The sequence below is a fragment of the Antedon mediterranea genome, chromosome 6, assembly GCF_964355755.1.
Source record: "Antedon mediterranea chromosome 6, ecAntMedi1.1, whole genome shotgun sequence".
Lineage (NCBI taxonomy): Eukaryota > Metazoa > Echinodermata > Crinoidea > Comatulida > Antedonidae > Antedon > Antedon mediterranea.
The window spans coordinates 9,961,710-9,979,834 of NC_092675.1; the positions used below are offsets into that span (position 1 = coordinate 9,961,710).

Sequence of the window (18,125 nt, forward strand, 5' to 3'; positions counted from 1 at the left end):
GATACGAAATTATGTAAAAATGTTGCCAATCGGATGTTGTGACGTCATCATATGGCCAGTTAAATAAAAAAGGTCATATTTTCATCTTTTGCGTCATAATTCATTACATTTAAAAGAGCGCGCATCAATATTTCACGTATTCAAATTTCTTCTACACGCTAATACGTTGTTGCTGAGATAATTTCCTTCCGGAATTGCTACCTTCCCGTTTCATTTTAAAACCGTCAACATGTTAAAAATTGCAATAAATAGCGGGTCCCGTAAGTTCACATATTCTACACTGTATGTGATATGGATACAGATTATACTGTGTATACTATATATGAATTTATATTTAGATAAAATTCAGCAATAACAACATATCATATTCTTCAGTTCAGGTCATAATGCCAACGTGAACACTTCCTTTTGTCCTCAACCTATCCCCTTAATGTTAATGTTGCACCACTTGCGCGGCGGATAACCAAACTCGTCAAAGTGACGAGTTACATGTCTAGTTGGTTATCCGCAACGAAGTTGCAGGATAACCTCTTGTGATTGTACGAAATCATCATCATCTTTTTCTTAATCTTCTTTCTTTCTGTATGATTTTTGTGTAACGCTTTTCTCTAAAACTTGCAAACATAACATTTTGTTAACTATGTTAACATTTTGACATTTATGTAACGTCGTCAAGCGAAGCTTTTCATGATGTTTACAATTGCGCAACGTGACGTACGCGTGATTTAACGATTTTCTCATATTTAACATATGTCGAAAACCAAATAACATTTTAAAGTGAAACTTTGCAAAAGTTTAATCTATATCATGCGCTAACTTTCTGTTGAAAAAAAATTGCGTGTTTTACACAAAGTTACGCGCGCATGCGCATTTAAAATTTCAAAATGCGCAAAATTAATTTCTAATCAACTTTCTACGCGTTTCATGTCGTTTTAAGCATGTCAAAAATTCCCACGCGTGCGCACATTTTTACGTGTGCGGTGCGCACGTAGCATTGAAAACGTATTTTTTTCACGTGATTTATGTTTTTCCAGCCTTTTCTAGTAATTTTACCAAATTTTAAACAATTTCGACTAAAAGATACGTCATACGAGCACGTCGAATTGGACAATTTGCGCGCGTTTTTTACGAAAAGGTTAAAAAATTTGTTTAAAATATGCCTTTTTTTAAACAGTCGTAATTTCTAAACTAGACGGTCAACTTTTTGTGGATGACATATTCTGGAAGTAGATGAGTTGTAGGTATCGGATCAGGTATTAATATGGCTAACCGGACATTGTGACGTCATCGTATGGCCACGCGAATATAAAATTTAGGATTTTTGTATCTTTCGTCATAGCTCATCACATTGAATAGAGCGCATCTTCACTTATTCGTTTTCCATTTTCACCCCCATTTTGATATTGTCTAGGTCAATCAATTATCTTTCGCATGAGTTAAAAATATTTTAATTTTTTTGACGTCATCATGCCTAAAAATTTAAATCACGTGTGGCATCAATTTCATCTTTACAGTAAATTTTAATCTGTTATAGCTCGTAAGAATAAAATGTGATAATCACGATTAAAACTTTTTCTGGAAGCTATTGGATTGTAGATACGAAATTATGTAAAAATGTTGCCCATCGGATGTTGTGACGTCATCATATGGCCAGTTAAATAAAAAAGGTCGTATTTTCATCTTTTGCGTCATAATTCATTACATTTAAAAGAGCGCGCATCAATATTTCACGTATTCAAATTTCTTCTACACGCTAATACGTTGTTGTTGAGATATTTTCCTTTCGGAATTTCTACCTTCGCGTTTCATTTTAAAACCGTCAACATGTTAAAAATTGCAATAAATAGCGGGTCCCGTAATTTCACCTATTCTACACTGTATGTCACTGTATGTGATATGGATACAGATTATACTGTGTATACTATATATGAATTTAAATAATAAAATTCAGCAATAACAACATATCATATTCTTCAGTTCAGGTCATAATGCCAACGTGAACACTTCCTTTTGTCCTCAACCTATCTCCTTAATGTTAATGTTGCACCACTTGCGCGGCGGATAACCAAACTCGTCAAAGTGACGAGTTACATGTCTAGTCTTAATCTTCTTTCTTTCTGTATGATTTTTGTGTAACGCTTTTCTCTAAAACTTGCAAACATAACATTTTGTTAACTATGTTAACATTTTGACATTTATGTAACGTCGTCAAGCGAAGCTTTTCATGATGTTTACAATTGCGCAACGTGACGTACGCGCGATTTAACGATTTTCTCGTATTTAACATATGTCGAAAACCAAATAACATTTTAAAGTGAAACTTTGCAAAAGTTTAATTTATATCATGCGCTAACTTTCTGTTGAAAAAAAATTGCGTGTTTTACACAAAGTTACGCGCGCACGCGCATTTAAAATTTCAAAATGCGCAAAATTAATTTATAATCAACTTTCTACGCGTTTCATGTCGTTTTAAGCATGTCAAAAATTCCCACGTGTGCGCACATTTTTACGTGTGCGGTGCGCACGTAGCATTGAAAACGTATTTTTTTCGCGTGATTTATGTTTTTCCAGCCTTTTCTAGTAATTTTACCAAATTTTAAACAATTTCGACTTAAAGATACGTCATACGAGCACGTCGAATTGGACAATTTGCGCGCGTTTTTTATGAAAAGGTTAAAAAATTCGTTTAAAATATGCCTTTTTTTAAACAGTTGTAATTTCTAAACTAGACGGTCAACTTTTTGTGGATGACATATTCTGGAAGTAGATGAGTTGTAGGTATCGGATCAGGTATTAATATGGCTAACCGGACATTGTGACGTCATCGTATGGCCACGCGAATATAAAATTTAGGATTTTTGTATCTTTCGTCATAGCTCATCACATTGAATAGAGCGCATCTCCACTTATTCGTTTTCCATTTTCACCCCGATTTTGATATTGTCTAGGTCAATCAACTATCTTTCGCATGAGTTAAAAATATTTTAATTTTTTTGACGTCATCATGCCTAAATATTTAAATCACGTGTGGCATCAATTTCATCTTTACAGTAAATTTTAATCTGTTATAGCTCGTAAGAATAAAATGTGATAATCACGATTAAAACTTTTTCTGGAAGCTATTGGATTGTAGATACGAAATTATGTAAAAATGTTGCCCATCGGATGTTGTGACGTCATCATATGGCCAGTTAAATAAAAAAGGTCGTATTTTCATCTTTTGCGTCATAATTCATTACATTTAAAAAAGCGCGCATCAATATTTCACGTATTCAAATTTCTTCTACACGCTAATACGTTGTTGCTGAGATAATTTCCTTTCGGAATTGCTACCTTCGCGTTTCATTTTAAAACCGTCAACATGTTAAAAATTGCAATAAAAAGCGGGTCCCGTAATTTCACCTATTCTACACTGTATGTCACTGAGCTGTATGTGATATGGATACAGATTATACTGTGTATACTATATATGAATTTAAATAATAAAATTCAGCAATAACAACATATCATATTCTTCAGTTCAGGTCATAATGCCAACGTGAACACTTCCTTTTGTCCTCAACCTATCTCCTTAATGTTAATGTTGCACCACTTGCGCGGCGGATAACCAAACTCGTCAAAGTGACGAGTTACATGTCTAGTTATATTAACATTGTGCATTCTTATACAGTAACTAATTTTTTGCAATCTAAATACAATCAAGGACATATTCTTATAATATAAACACATTCTGTTTTGACTTTGGATAACATCATTAACATATTAATAATAAAATGTGATTAAAGTTGGCCTTCTATAACGTATTGTTTTTAATTAGATTATTTTCAAAAATCATAATTTAATATTTGTTTAGTGAATTCTAGTACAAATGTTGATGATGAATAATTAAGTTTTAAATGACAATAAAAACAACGAAAGTCTGCAGCTTCTAATGGGAAGTTGTTATTGATGACTGTTAAAATACACAGCTTCCTGCTGCTCAAAACTATTTAAAAGACTTCATCAATTGTTTCATTCTTTAGACTTTAAATAGTTGTATTAAGGAATATTAATATATACAGGTAAAGCATTCACTTATTTTTTTCCATCCTATAATTTAATGCTATAACAATTCCTTTTAAAAACTTAACTATTAGCTAAATCCAATTCTAATACTAACTACTGAATATATATACTTTTTCGCAAATCAAAGACTATTCCCATATGTCACAATTCAGTTACTCATTTAGGCAACCAAAAGTATTTAGCAGAATTGCAGTACACATAGTTTTTGCAGGAATTTTATTCCATGAAACTAATAACTAAGTCTGTAGACTTGTTTTCAGATGGGGTCCTCCTGGTGGTGAATAGGGCAGTACACCGGGAGACGATCCCATACTCTTGATAAAAGAGTGTACTGCATTTTCTAATGTGCACATGAGCCATGTTGCACATAAGACCAACGGGTTGCACTATATATACCTACAAGTTGAAACACACAGAGAGTGCCGATGGGATTTGAACCATGGACCAAAGAAAACCTATGATCTTTCAATGTTCAGTGCACGAAACAGTTTTAGTATTAAGCACTGTCAATGCTCAAAGCACTATAATAGTTTTGTTGTTGTTATGCTACATATATGCATACTTGCATGAGTGTATAGCTGGTATATCATGTACATGCTAATTATTGAATACTCAGTTAAATACTATATTTTATTGTGTATGTAGCTAGATCAGTAGCCTAAATTGTGCATACAGGTGAACTATTGTATGCTTACATCATCCATTTCTCTTGATTTCGGACTTCATCCGTAGCATAAACAGTAAATAATATAAAAAACAATACTCAACAATCTAGACAACAGTTTAAAATTAAATTGAATCTAATAAACTATTTTTTTTGTATTTTGTTAAAATTTGAGATATTTCAAGATATGATCTAAACTACCTTATGTATTGGTCATACACATTATTTCTACAATTCTTTCAAATTATTATACAAAATAACAATTTTGATTGATTTTCTAATCAATATAATCAATCATTTGGATTAAAGATGATCATTGTTGATGAAGAGCCTCAAGCTTGTCACCTGCTATTTACATACAACTAATACATTATTTCTTAGTTTGAATAATTACTAATTGCTTACAGATTCTTGTTTGTTCAATTTCAAGCTTATATTCTAAACCATGGAGCAATATCATGATAATGTGATGATTTATCAGTGATAAATAACAGTGACAGGAACCATGTTTTAAGTTAAATTTTTTGAAGGAATCAAGGAATGTTAATCGGTACTTTAATAGATCAGTCTCTGTTATTTACATTTCAAAATTATTTTTACAGTTTTATTTTTTCTCTCTTCTTTAAAATCAGAGTCGTCCCAAACTAATGAAAATCCACCATCATCTAAAATGTTAATAAATAATAACCAACCAATCACATCGCAAGAGCCTGAGAAGACTTCACCAGAAACGGTTCACGCAAGAATGAACGGTACACATCCATCAGATGAATGGCCACCTCCGCCACCAGAATTGCATCTACAATTTGACGACCCAAAATCACCATTAATGTCGTCACCAAAATCGCCTAGCATACAAATACCAACACCACGTAAATTTAGTACTAGTCTTAAGCCAGGTAAAAACTATGCAAATTTGCTGTTTTGGTATTATACTATATAACTGTTTATTTATGAAATGCAGAGCTTAAAAAAATATTTTAAAAAGCAATTTTACAAATAATATTAGATACCTTTCGTAAAATTGACTACTGTATTCCATTTAGGATGTTTTATGGAAATTTACCTGCCAGCCTAGATCTTTTGTATAGTGTGAATATTTTGACTACAGGGAGACGGAATTAACCTCTCATATCTTGCATGTCTGTGTAAATTAAGCCTTTAAAGCACCGTTCCAATTAACACCTATACACAACTGGACACCCAATGCGCAACTGTAATATTTAGCTTTAACATTTAAAAGTAGGTCATGATATTCTACAATAATTTGGCCTAGATCATACAGTGACAAGGTATACAATATAGTAAATTGTGAGTAGACAATAAATGACACACAATAATACAAATATAAAGCCCCTTTCACACAGAGCTGTAAGACGGTAATATTGCGGTAATTCGCGAACGCCGGCTTATGTGTGAAAGGGTAAAAACCCCTTAATGCCGGCTTCCGTTAGACCGCCTCTGGACCTAGTAAAATTGCGGTAATATTACCGTCACGGTCGTAAGCCTGATCTGTGTGAAAGAGTCCACGATATAACGCCTGCTTACGCAGTGAAGCAAGGATAAATTCGGGACATTTTCCTTGATTGAGAAAGACTGTGGCAATTACTTTAGGCCAAATTATTAGATTATATCCATATATATATATTTTTAGGTTAGTTTATAAATAATACAATGGAAGAATACGGCCATAATAATAACAATATAACAGATGTTGGTCCAAAGATTATTTAACTTGCTGTAATGTACGTAAGCCTAGGCCCTAGTTAGCATAGTTCTAGCAGGAACATCCTCCGGTGCGCGCTCCCGGTGCTAGCTCATAACAGCTTCTGATAATTAAATTCGCGTCTATTTGTAGGCCTAATAGATTTTGTTTCTGTAAAATGGCAATCACGATCGGGCAGTTATTAGCACGGAGTGGTGTTGGGCAAAAATATAGGTTTTATGCATCGTAACCAATAAAACCAATAAAACTAAACGACGGACACACAAAACAACATCAGCAAACATGTGCGCGCATGGCATGTTTTGTCGCCGGCGGCGGACGAGGTGCCCGCCATTTTTTTTTCTCAAAAAGTGCGACTTCTATTTTATGAAGACAGTAATGTTTAAATTGCGCCTTTTCACTGTGGCCTTTCACACAGAAAACGGTAAAATTACCGTAATATTACCTTCTGTGTGAATGGGTTTAGACCGGCAATAACGCCGGCTTGCTTACCGCAATATTGCCAAAGTTCTGTGTGAAAAGGCCTTATGAAATATATTTTTAAAATAGTGCAATCATTTTTTTTAGGTTGACAGGAAAAATTGAAATACATTTGGTATTATATCAATTGATAAATTACATAGTTAAAGTTGTTATTATGTAGACATTTCTCTTCTAAAGCATGCTAGTGCATTCCAATTACGATATACCAACCTTACTCTCTAGGGTAGCATTCACAACATTCTTTCTTGGTTTATCAAAATATTAATAAATGGTTCCTTAATCTGGAAAAATAACCATTTAGCCTTTATGAATCCTCTTAGTATTCATTATTGACAAGTTTATCATATCGTAAAGAAGTGTGACATTACTACTTCTACTACTTGAAACTACTCCACTTTTTAAATTGTTGTTTGGATATATAGCTCTTTGGTCACCAGTGAAAACGAATGGCTCAACAAATGAAGGCAATGAAGAAAGGACTTTAAAAGTAGTGCCAGCAGTTTGGAGTCCTCAAGGAGATGTAACAAAACAGTTCAAGCCTGTGAAGGTAGAACTCACCCAGCCCAAGAAGGCAAGTGGACTTACCTGCTGCTATATTTAAACACTAGATGTTCTTCTTCATTCTCTCTTGTCATTCTGCTCTACTCTTTTGTGCATTTATTTCCATTATGCTTTTTTCCTCTGCTTGTTCTTTCATTTTCTATCTTTCCTTTTTATGTACTGCATTCATTCATTTTCCTCTTCTTTATCAGTCGTGCTCTTTCCTGCTTTTTGTGCTATTCCTTAATTCTGTTATTGTTTTCTCCTGATTGTTTTAGATACCTTCCATCTTGCTGTAATCTTTCTAACTCATTCTGTTTCTTCATGCTAATATTTGTGTTATCATTTCATTCCAAAATTTAATTTTCTGATGTATTATATAGTTATTGAGAACTATCAATTTGAATTTCAATAATGTTCTCAATTAATATCAAACACTTTTATAAATTCTTGTGGAGCAACCAATAATCCAAACTAAACATTTTAATTTCATAAAGTTTTTTACAATTAATGTCATTCTGTAGGTAAAATCTCCTGAGCCTCCACTCATATCGCCTGAGGAATCTGTACCAGTCGAGAAGGCTCCAAACACATTCACTAGCCCACCACCATTCAAACCGGCTTCCAGTGTCAGCAGCTCTCCCCCTTCCATAACCACACCGACACCCGTTGTATTTAGCCAGACGCCTGTTGTATTTAGCCCGACGCCTGTTGTATTCAGCCCGACACCAGTGACGTTTAGTCCGAAGCCTATATCTTTCACTCCAACACCAACTGTTCCTAGTCCGACACCAGTCATATTTCCCAAGATGCCTACACCTCCGACTACAACACCAGTACCTTTACAGAATGGAATTGTGCATAGCCCAACGAATGAAACAGTACAGGAGCCCACTAGTCCAAAACAGCAGATAACACAACAATTTGCTAGCCCAGGTAAAAATTCAACTGTTTATAGTTTGATAATTATTTCATGTTTTCCAATTTTTTTACAGAATATTTTAGTAACATTGATAATTAATGTAAAATAGCATTCTAGTCATTATTTATTTATTTTTTAATATCTATTAACATGATGAGGTCATCAGTATAACGAGTGTTATAAGTATTATGATTTGACAGCTATAAACTGATAATGCACACTAAAAGGATTCATACTAGGTATTAATTCGACTCAGTCATGCATATCCAAAATGGACCGATTACACGTTCAGTGGAATTTTATTGACCAATGAACATGCAATATGTACTAGTGACAGCCAATTAAATAAGTGCTTTTTTTTTCATTCAATATCGCGAATGTTCTAACAACATGAACTCGTGGGAGTGGTGATTTAAGGTGTCATTAATAGTAACATTAATGTTTTTAATTTCATTTCCGTGCCATACTATTTCTGACATATATTCTATGCGGAAGATATTACACATAATATAATTAGTGACACGCATTCCTTTACAGTCTTTGATTGCAACATGTTTACATGTTCGGTGGACATAAAATCAATGCTTGTATGTAGCAAATATATAACTTATTCAGGTGGTGCATTTTTTGGCACAAATCTTCAAATTGTTTTCTTAACTTTGCATACAGGATGTTTACTGTTAAACATCACAGCTGTAAGCTTTTGTAGATTACTACAAATTGGCATTGGTTTGTTTATCAAACCCGTATACAGTCATCATCATTTAGCCGTTTGTACATGTTGTGTCGTACACTGCAATGTTTTTACCTGTCCTGAATAATATTTATGGATTATTGTCATTGATATGGACGAACATTGAATAACGCGTAGAAAATTGAGTAACTATGAGAAAGGAAGATGTGATGAAACCAACTAAGTTTGGAGATAGTTGGGTTCCATTTTTTTACCTTGGTAAGATCAGAATATATTTTTGACTGAAATGGATGTAGTTGAGTTCTGTTTTGTTACCTTGGTAAGATCAGAATATATTTTTGACTGAAATGGATGTAGTTGAGTTCTGTTTTGTTACCTTGGTAAGATCAGAATATATTTTTGACTGAAATGGATGTAGTTGAGTTCTGTTTTGTTACCTTGGTAAGATCAGAATATATTTTTGACTGAAATGGATGTAGTTGAGTTCTGTTTTGTTACCTTGGTAAGATCAGAATATATTTTTGACTGAAATGGATGTTGTTGGGTTCTGTTTTGTTACCTTTTGACTGAAATGGATGAAGTTGGGTTTGGTTTTTTTACCTTAAAGATCAGAATATATTTTTGACTGAAATGGATGTAGTTGCGTTCTGTTTTTTGGCCTTGGTAAGATCTGAATTGTAAGTAATAAAGTCTTCAAATGTAAGGATAATTCAACACTAAATTGGAAATCTTAAGTCTATTACGTGCCTGCTTACCTGGATAAACCCGACAATAGCCCTTTTCCACGAAGTGCGAAACAAATACGAAAAGAAGAATTCTACCCGAATTCACCTCATAAAGAATGGTACATTCCGCTCTAGCGCCCTCTCGTGGGACCACTCCCACGTGTTACCGTCATCATTTCTTTTCGTACTGTCACGAAGACAAGACGAAGTTTGAGCGTTGCAATACGTCACAAACGAGGGAGAAATACAACCTTATCTGAAGCTAGCCGAGGCTAAGTTGACCTATTGATATACTATTTATATCTATTAGTATACATTGATTATTGATACGTTGGAAACCGTTGCCCTGTTTGGTTAATCTAACAGGGCAAAAATACCGTTAGACTAGAGAACTAGTTGTTGGATACGTTGCAAATCGTTGCCTCGTCTACGCACGAGGCAAAAATTTTTTCACATACCGGGACTGTTCACCGGCTTTGTGTAGCATTTATTAGAATCAGTCAGGCGTATCCACTGTTACATAGTACGTTAGATACTCTGTTAGGGTGTGTTTGTGTGCTTTGTTTAGGCCTTCTTCGTCATCATGCCAAAACAAGAATGCATCCAGTGCAGGGGCCCACGAGCAACACTTAAGTGGGACCGCCACATGCGGTGCGTTAGCTGCCGCACGTGCAGCCAGTCAGATCCGTGCGAAGTTTGCGTACGCTGGACGCCTGCTAAATTCGCATCGCTTCCACGTCCCGCGGGACGTGTTATTGAACAGAAAGCAGTTGCTATCGCACCTCAGGAGGAAGGCGCAACTGCAATGGACGTTCCGGCTGAGAACGTACCACGCGAGGAGGTGCCTGTTGTACTCGCAGCTCCCGCGCATGAGCCAGAGGCGGGTTCCGCGCCTGTTCCCGCTGCGGATACTGAGCTATCTCCAGCGGTTATTCAAGCCATCGCGGCAGCGGTGAGGGCTGCTCCACGGGACGAGCCCGCGGTGTTCCCTCAACCACGCCCTCCATATATTCCATATATTCCGGTGCCTCCACCTCAGACGCCACTGTCGTATTCTGAGGGACCCTCAATGGAGGAGGGATACACGAGCGACCGTACTATGCTCACGATCTCCGATGAGGAGAGAGCCGCGCAGTTGCGGAGGCCCGGCGAGGAGGGGCTACAGGCGCTGGTTAATAAGATTCTTCCGGCGGTATTGGAATATCTAGGCATCGAATACGCTTTTCGCGAACCGAAGCCAACCCCATCTACAAAGCGTTTCTCGACGTTTGGGGTACGTACGCCTCTCTGTAAGGTTACAACGTGCCCAGTCGTTCCTCTCGACCCGGAGCTGGTCGACCGCGTGGACGCTATCGCGCGCGAGACCAGTACGCGTAGACCGGCGCCGAACATTCTTTCATGCGCTTTTCCGGTACCTAGAGCTCAATTCGATAGGTACATTGTTGCGCCAGGCGTGCCTGATGCCGCCAAGGACCGGGTTCGGGAGGACCAAGGATTAGAAGCGGGAAAGACTACTTACCTTGCTCCGACGGCCGCGAAGACAGAAGATACGCTCCTCACGATCGATAGAGCGGCCCGCGAGACACTTCGAGTAACATCCGTCTCCGGCTACTTGCTGTCGTTTTTGGCCGATCCGGACCACCCGCGGGAGTTCGATACAGAGGTCATTGCGCTGCTGCAACAGATCACGGGGCTAATTGCCGACCAGCAGGCGTTTGTATCTTTAACTTCTGCCGCCGCGCGTCGTGTCAACGTACTACAAAGTACTGATATCGCGCCAGCGCATTATCGCAGGTTCACGGCTTCTGAGTCCCTCGGGGCTAAGGACTTGTTTTTTGGTAGTTTCGCCCAAAAAGAGGACAAATGGGCGCGCGAGAGGGAGGCCCGTCGGGAAACGCGCGCTCGTTTCCCACAGAAGCGTCGGGCTAGCCGCGGCCGCTCGGGTCCGTCCAGGCCACCTCCCCCTCTCCCAGCTCCGGTACCGCCGCAGTCGCGACCGCAGCCGTCGAATGTCCCACCGGCGCGGCCTGATACGCAGGCTTCTACATCTCGCGCGCGCACCCCATACGGCAACAACAGCTACCGATATGGCCGGACTGCACGAGGCAGGGCCGGACGGTCTGACGCTACCCAAAAAAGTGGTAGGCGTCCGGGTGCGTTTGCGCGCCGCCGGTGACGCGTTCGATGCGCCCGTCCCCCCGAGCGACGGGCAGGTGGGGGGTCGCCTAAGACGGTTCGCCCGAGTGTGGGAGACCCTGTCGGAGGACAGGTGGGTTCTCTCCACAATCAAAAACGGCTATTCCATCGAATTCACGAGCCCCCCGGTGAGCGGGGGCGCTCGGTCGACGAGGATTCCTCCAGAGCCACACATGAGACGTGCGCTCCTGGACGGCCTCTCCACCCTGCTCCAAAAAGGAGCAGTGGAGGAAATCGACGCTCGATGTACCGTCTCCGGGCACGAGTCCACCGTCTTCTTGACAGAAAAAAAGACAGGCGACTGGCGACCCATCCTAAATTTAAGGAGTCTAAACTAGCGGTTCATTCACCCCCAGAGGTTTCGGATGGAGACAATCTCATCCATCCTACTGGGTTTAAAACATGGAGACTGGGCAGCCTCGATAGACCTGAAAGATGCTTACTTTCACGTTCCTATCGCAGAGGCAGATCAACGTTGGCTACGTTTCAGAATCCTCGACCGTCTGTACCAATTCGTCGCCCTGCCGTTCGGCCTATCGACGGCTCCGCGCGTGTTTACACGCATAGTCAGAACGCTGGCGTCGTTCTTCCACAAACATGGCATAAGAGTGTTCATGTACCTCGACGATTGGTTGGTCGTGGCCCAGTCCAAGGACAGACTGATGAGCAGTCTACAATATGTCCTTCTCGTGACGGAACAGGCAGGTTTCATTGTCAATCGGGAGAAGTCGTGCCTGGTGCCGACACAATCTCCGTTATACCTCGGAGCACAGATAAATCTCGTTACGGGCTTGGCATCTCCATCCCAACAACGCATCGCGTCTGCAATGAGTGCAGTACGCAATCTAATATCTGCTCATGCTCCGACGGCTTACGAATGGCTCAGAGCACTGGGTTGTCTGGCCAGTTTCGTTGCCTTAGTTCCGTATTGCCGGCTGCGTATGAGACCTTTACAGCTGCATCTGCTGGCTCATTTCCGACCGCACTTAGACTCCCTACACAAAGTGGTCCTGTCGAATACATTCATTCAGACGCATCTCGAATGGTGGCTGGTGGAAGGCAGGTTGACTGTGGGAATGCCAATTCAAAAATCTCTGCCGGACGTCCGTATAGAGACGGACGCTTCCGAGACAGGCTGGGGCGGTTGCTCCAAGGCACTTCGCGCCTCCGGCCTTTGGACGGCCGAGGAGGCGCGATCCCACATCAACCTCCTAGAACTCTGGGCAGTCGAAAGGACCTTGAAGGCCCTTCGACATCACGTGGCCGGTCGTCACGTCCTTATCCATTCCGACAACTCAACAGTGGTAGCATATATAAATCGTCAAGGAGGCACGAAGTCCCCGACGTTATGCTACCACCTGTGGACACTGATGTTGTGGTGCATAGACAACAACATCATGCTCTCGGCTGCCCACATTGCGGGCAGCCTCAATGTTGTTGCGGACGCTTTGTCCCGACAAACACTATGTCCTACGGAATGGCGCCTTCTACCCAGCATCGCCGCACTGATATTCGACCACTTCGGGCGGCCTCACATAGATCTGTTTGCGACGTCAGACAACACGCAGCTCCCGACCTTTTGCACACGGTTCCGGGATGCACGTGCGTGGGCGGTGGATGCCCTGTCCATACATTGGGACGGACTATGGGCGTATGCATTCCCACCAATATCACTGATTCCAAATGTTCTGACGCGCATTCAGCGCCATCCTTGCCGGGTCCTCCTGATCGCCCCGGGTTGGGCTCGACAAGCGTGGTATCCACTGCTTCTCGACCTGCTCTACGATCATCCCCTGCGTCTTCCAGATCGCGAGGATCTGCTGACGCAGGGCCGAGCTCTGTTCCCATTGCGGAACTTACAATCCCTGCGCCTGATTGTATGGCCATTGTCAGGGATCAGCTCCGAGACTCAGGCATTCCAGATGGCCCTGCCGCCCTCGCGGCGAAATCTCGTCGGGAATCTACTCTTACCGTCTACAATAGCCGACTAAAACATTTCTTTACATGGTGCAGGCGACAACAGGTAGAGCCGGGGTCGATCACCCTCGGACAAGTTTGCGCCTTCCTGCATTACCTGTTCGAGTCAGGTCTTCAGGTCCGCACCATTTCGGGCTATAGATCCGCCATTGGCGCGATCACGCCAACACTTAAAGACGGTTCCTCTATATCGGCATCTCCCGTTATCACTCAACTGATACGGGGAATGTTCAGAGAACGACCTCCAGTCAAGGTCTTGATTCCTCGATGGGATGTTAACGTCGTCCTAGCCGCACTTACACGCCCGCCATTTGAGCCTATGAGTAAGGCTACTCTGTATAATGTCTCGCTGAAAACGGCGTTCTTGCTTGCTTTAGCATCATGCAAACGCCGAGGCGAGTTGCACGCTCTCTCCTTGGAACCAGGTCATGTTAGGTTTGAGCGGGCCGGCGTGAGGCTAGTGTTTAGGAAAGATTTCCTTGCCAAGACACAGACGTTAAAATTTTCGCCGCCTGCTGTGTTCGTTCCCACCATCACATCTTTTTCATCGGCAGACGGAGATAAGCTTTGGTGCCCAGTCAGGGCTCTTAAGTGGTATATCCACCGCACTAAGACGATTAGAGACGGAGTGTCTCACCTCTTCGTCGCTTCTGTTCCTCCATACCGCGCGGCCGCTAAGGCAACAATAGCGAGATGGGTCGTTGCGACTATTAAAGACGCGTACACTTCTTCAGACACACCGCCACCGGCACATATGCACCAAGTGCGCGCGGTTTCCACTTCGTGGGCGTTGTTCTCGGGCGTCCCTGTAGCTGACATCATGGAAGCGGCGTGGTGGCGAACACAGTCGAAATTCACCTCACACTACCTGTCGGACATCTCCGCTAACGTGGCACCAGTGGCAACGGCGATACTAAAGCCTCGACTATAGGTATGTATAAGTCAATTTTCTAACTTGTCACCCGCCGCCGACTAGATTCCTAGTCCGGTGCTACACTGGCTATTGTCGGGTTTATCCAGGTAAGCAGGCACGTAATAGACTACACAAACCAGAAATGGTGTTGGTAGTCTATAAGTGCTGCTTACCTGGATAAACACCCGCCCGCCGTCCCCTCAGACAAGAGGTCTTGAGAAATGATGACGGTAACACGTGGGAGTGGTCCCACGAGAGGGCGCTAGAGCGGAATGTACCATTCTTTATGAGGTGAATTCGGGTAGAATTCTTCTTTTCGTATTTGTTTCGCACTTCGTGGAAAAGGGCTATTGTCGGGTTTATCCAGGTAAGCAGCACTTATAGACTACCAACACCATTTCTGGTTTGTGTAATTAAAGTGCTTTTAGTAGTTAAGGCTAAGGATCACATGATCAAATTGCTTAGCAACGAAATATAGGAATATATTGTGTGTATAAGTGTTTCTATCATTTTTTAGATTAAATTTACATTTAAGTTATAATTAATTAGTTTAATTTAAATTTTATATTAATAAATTTATTTGTAATTAATGTCAGTATTTGTACATTACTTCAGTCTAACATTCTGAACTTGGTGCATGGCGAGAGTGATGATACATTCAGACCTTTTATGTGAAATATATTAATCTTATTATCACTTGCAAAGTTGATTCAATTTCAACATCACGCACTGTGACTATAAATACAGAATATTTAGTATACTAATTTTTCACTAATGTATTGTACATTATGCATACTCGGGATGTGTTATTCAATCTGTCATTCATATTATTATTAGTAGATTTAGGAGGGTATGTACAGGTATGATATTATTATTATTATACATATTGTACAAATTGTTAATGTGTTCAGGTAATTGTATTTATATAACAAAATAATTTCATATTGAATCATTATGAATGAAGTACCACATACTCCGTAAACTAATTCTAATTTTATTATATTTTATTTATAGATTTTACTTTATTATGTATATTAATCAAGAGGCTACCCCATATAAATAAATAATACAAAAATAATAAATAATTTTATTTTAATTTAAAAAAAAATTAATTTGAGAAATATACAATTATATAATTGCTTGAAATATCTTTTCATTTTTTGAATAACTTCATGAAATTAAAGATCTAATAAATATTTTCTTTTTTTACGATGTAGTATTTAATTTCATATTTCCCATGTTTGAAAGTTTTAATTAATTTAGATAGTACAGTAATAGAATATTGATATATATATATATGCATTTGCTAATACATTTTACAGTTAAGTCTCGTCCTCAACAAGGTCCTCCAAGACGTTCATCAAATCCGAGTGTGAACCGTTCGCAGCAAGCTGTTGGGAAAGTGGCACTGATTAGTGGTGAGACCCATGTTTGCCGTTACAATGTGTTAACTTGCCTTGAATTAATGCAGTGCATGCAACAAACACAAATATTAATCAAAAATAATACAAAATTGCAAAATACAGTCAACTCTCTCGATATTGGACCCTGTGGGGCTTGCCCAAAATGCATGAATGAATGGCAGGTTTTCTAAATAGAATTTTAATAGTACAGTAAAGGCAATCTAACAACAAGATGCTAAGCTCCAGGGATCAAATGGTTTATCTGTGGCTGCAACACAATCAGTTCCACGCCCCTTAAAAGACACCTCGCCATTCGGAGAATAATGTACATAGTAGTGTACTGTTGGTATTTGTCGAAGCCAGATTTGTTTTAATGGAAAAAATTATGTTGGTACCTTTTAGACTGCAAGAAAAGTCTGATTTTGAGTTTCTGGTTTTCAGGACATTTTCAGTAGTATTTCACTATTGTATATTTGGGTCATTCTTCAGTGTCTAAAATCGTGTCCCGATACTTTGGTGGGATGGAGACTGAAAATTCCTCATTAAAAAATAAAAATTCTTGACTTAAATCATAATCAACATTATTGTAAATATAATTAATTACATAAAACAAAGATAATTACATTGATATTGTTAATTTTTATAAAATGTTTCAGGCAACCCCCTAAAATCCTATGTCCCGATCGTACATCTTCAATTTTATGATCGCCGTATATATTTGATAACAGGACTTTTGTTATCGAAAATATTGTAAAAAGTTAGTTAATCATGATTTCATGCGATTATATTCTTCGAAATACATCTCTACATACATTAAATCTCAAACTTTAAAGTTTTTGTTTGGAAAAAGCTTGTCCCGCAGTTTTGTGTCATTTCCGTCACATAATTTAAATGTGCCGTCTACAGTTTAATGAATGGCGGGGAAAAAAATTTACTGTGCGTTGTAAACATACGAAGATATTGAAATAAAACTAGCCGCACATCATTTTCAATAAAAGAGGAAAAAAGCTAATAAAACGAGGTTTTAGAAAAATTACAGTTGCGTACCTTTATTGAATGTCATATCCGAACGGTATAGAACTCATTAAATAATTATAATTTCTGGTTTTTTTCAACTGGAAGTACAAGTTATTCATGGTATCCAGAAGTATGCAATCCGTCTCCGCTGTCAGACATGCCTACGATGTGATCCTAGGCTGTCCAATGTTAAATACATCATCTCTGTCACGGTCAGCTCCGTCACATTTCCCAATGTTTCGTTGTGACGGAGATGACGGCCCATGACGGATATGACTTTTTGTTATTGCCAGGGCCTTTTTTTGTTTTATTATGTTATTACATTGTATATCTATGTGACTATGGTCAATAAACATAATCAAATCATATCTTAAAATCATCTCGGTCACATGATTTTTTAAGTTCGTCATATCCGTCACGGTTTCATCTCCGTCACATGGATATTTTATCCTTTTAAATCCTAAGATATTTAAGTAATGAACGCAATTATGTGGTATATTGAAATATAAACAATATTCTTCTACTATGTCAATGGATAGTAATATTAGTTCAACAGAATTTTGTAAAACATCAGTGACAGTCATACTATTTTCTGAAAATTATTATTTTTTGGAATAGTAAATGGTTTTGAACGTATAACATCATACTAATAAATGTTAAAACAATCAATTTTTTGATGAATAGAGACAAAAATAATATATAGTATCAAAGAATTAATAATGGAAATAATTTTATAATTCCTAAACCGTTATTTTTTCTATCTTTGTATATTCCATAAATGTGACGGAAATGACAGTAAC

General features: G+C 39.2%; 1 protein-coding gene across 16 annotated transcripts in view; it reads left to right on the forward strand.

Moving 5' to 3' along the window:
- The window catches only part of LOC140052593 (uncharacterized), a 115,962-nt gene that overhangs the window by 48,076 nt on the left and 49,761 nt on the right, over positions 1–18,125 (forward strand). For 15 of the 16 annotated variants that reach the window (XM_072098213.1, XM_072098216.1, XM_072098215.1 and 12 more), the window contains 4 exons: positions 5,362–5,628; positions 7,361–7,509; positions 8,003–8,414; positions 16,228–16,323. In XM_072098213.1, the coding sequence (XP_071954314.1) occupies positions 5,362–5,628; positions 7,361–7,509; positions 8,003–8,414; positions 16,228–16,323 (924 nt within the window). The remainder of the gene's footprint in view (positions 1–5,361; positions 5,629–7,360; positions 7,510–8,002; positions 8,415–16,227; positions 16,324–18,125) is intronic. The other variant, XM_072098229.1, reaches the window with a different exon arrangement.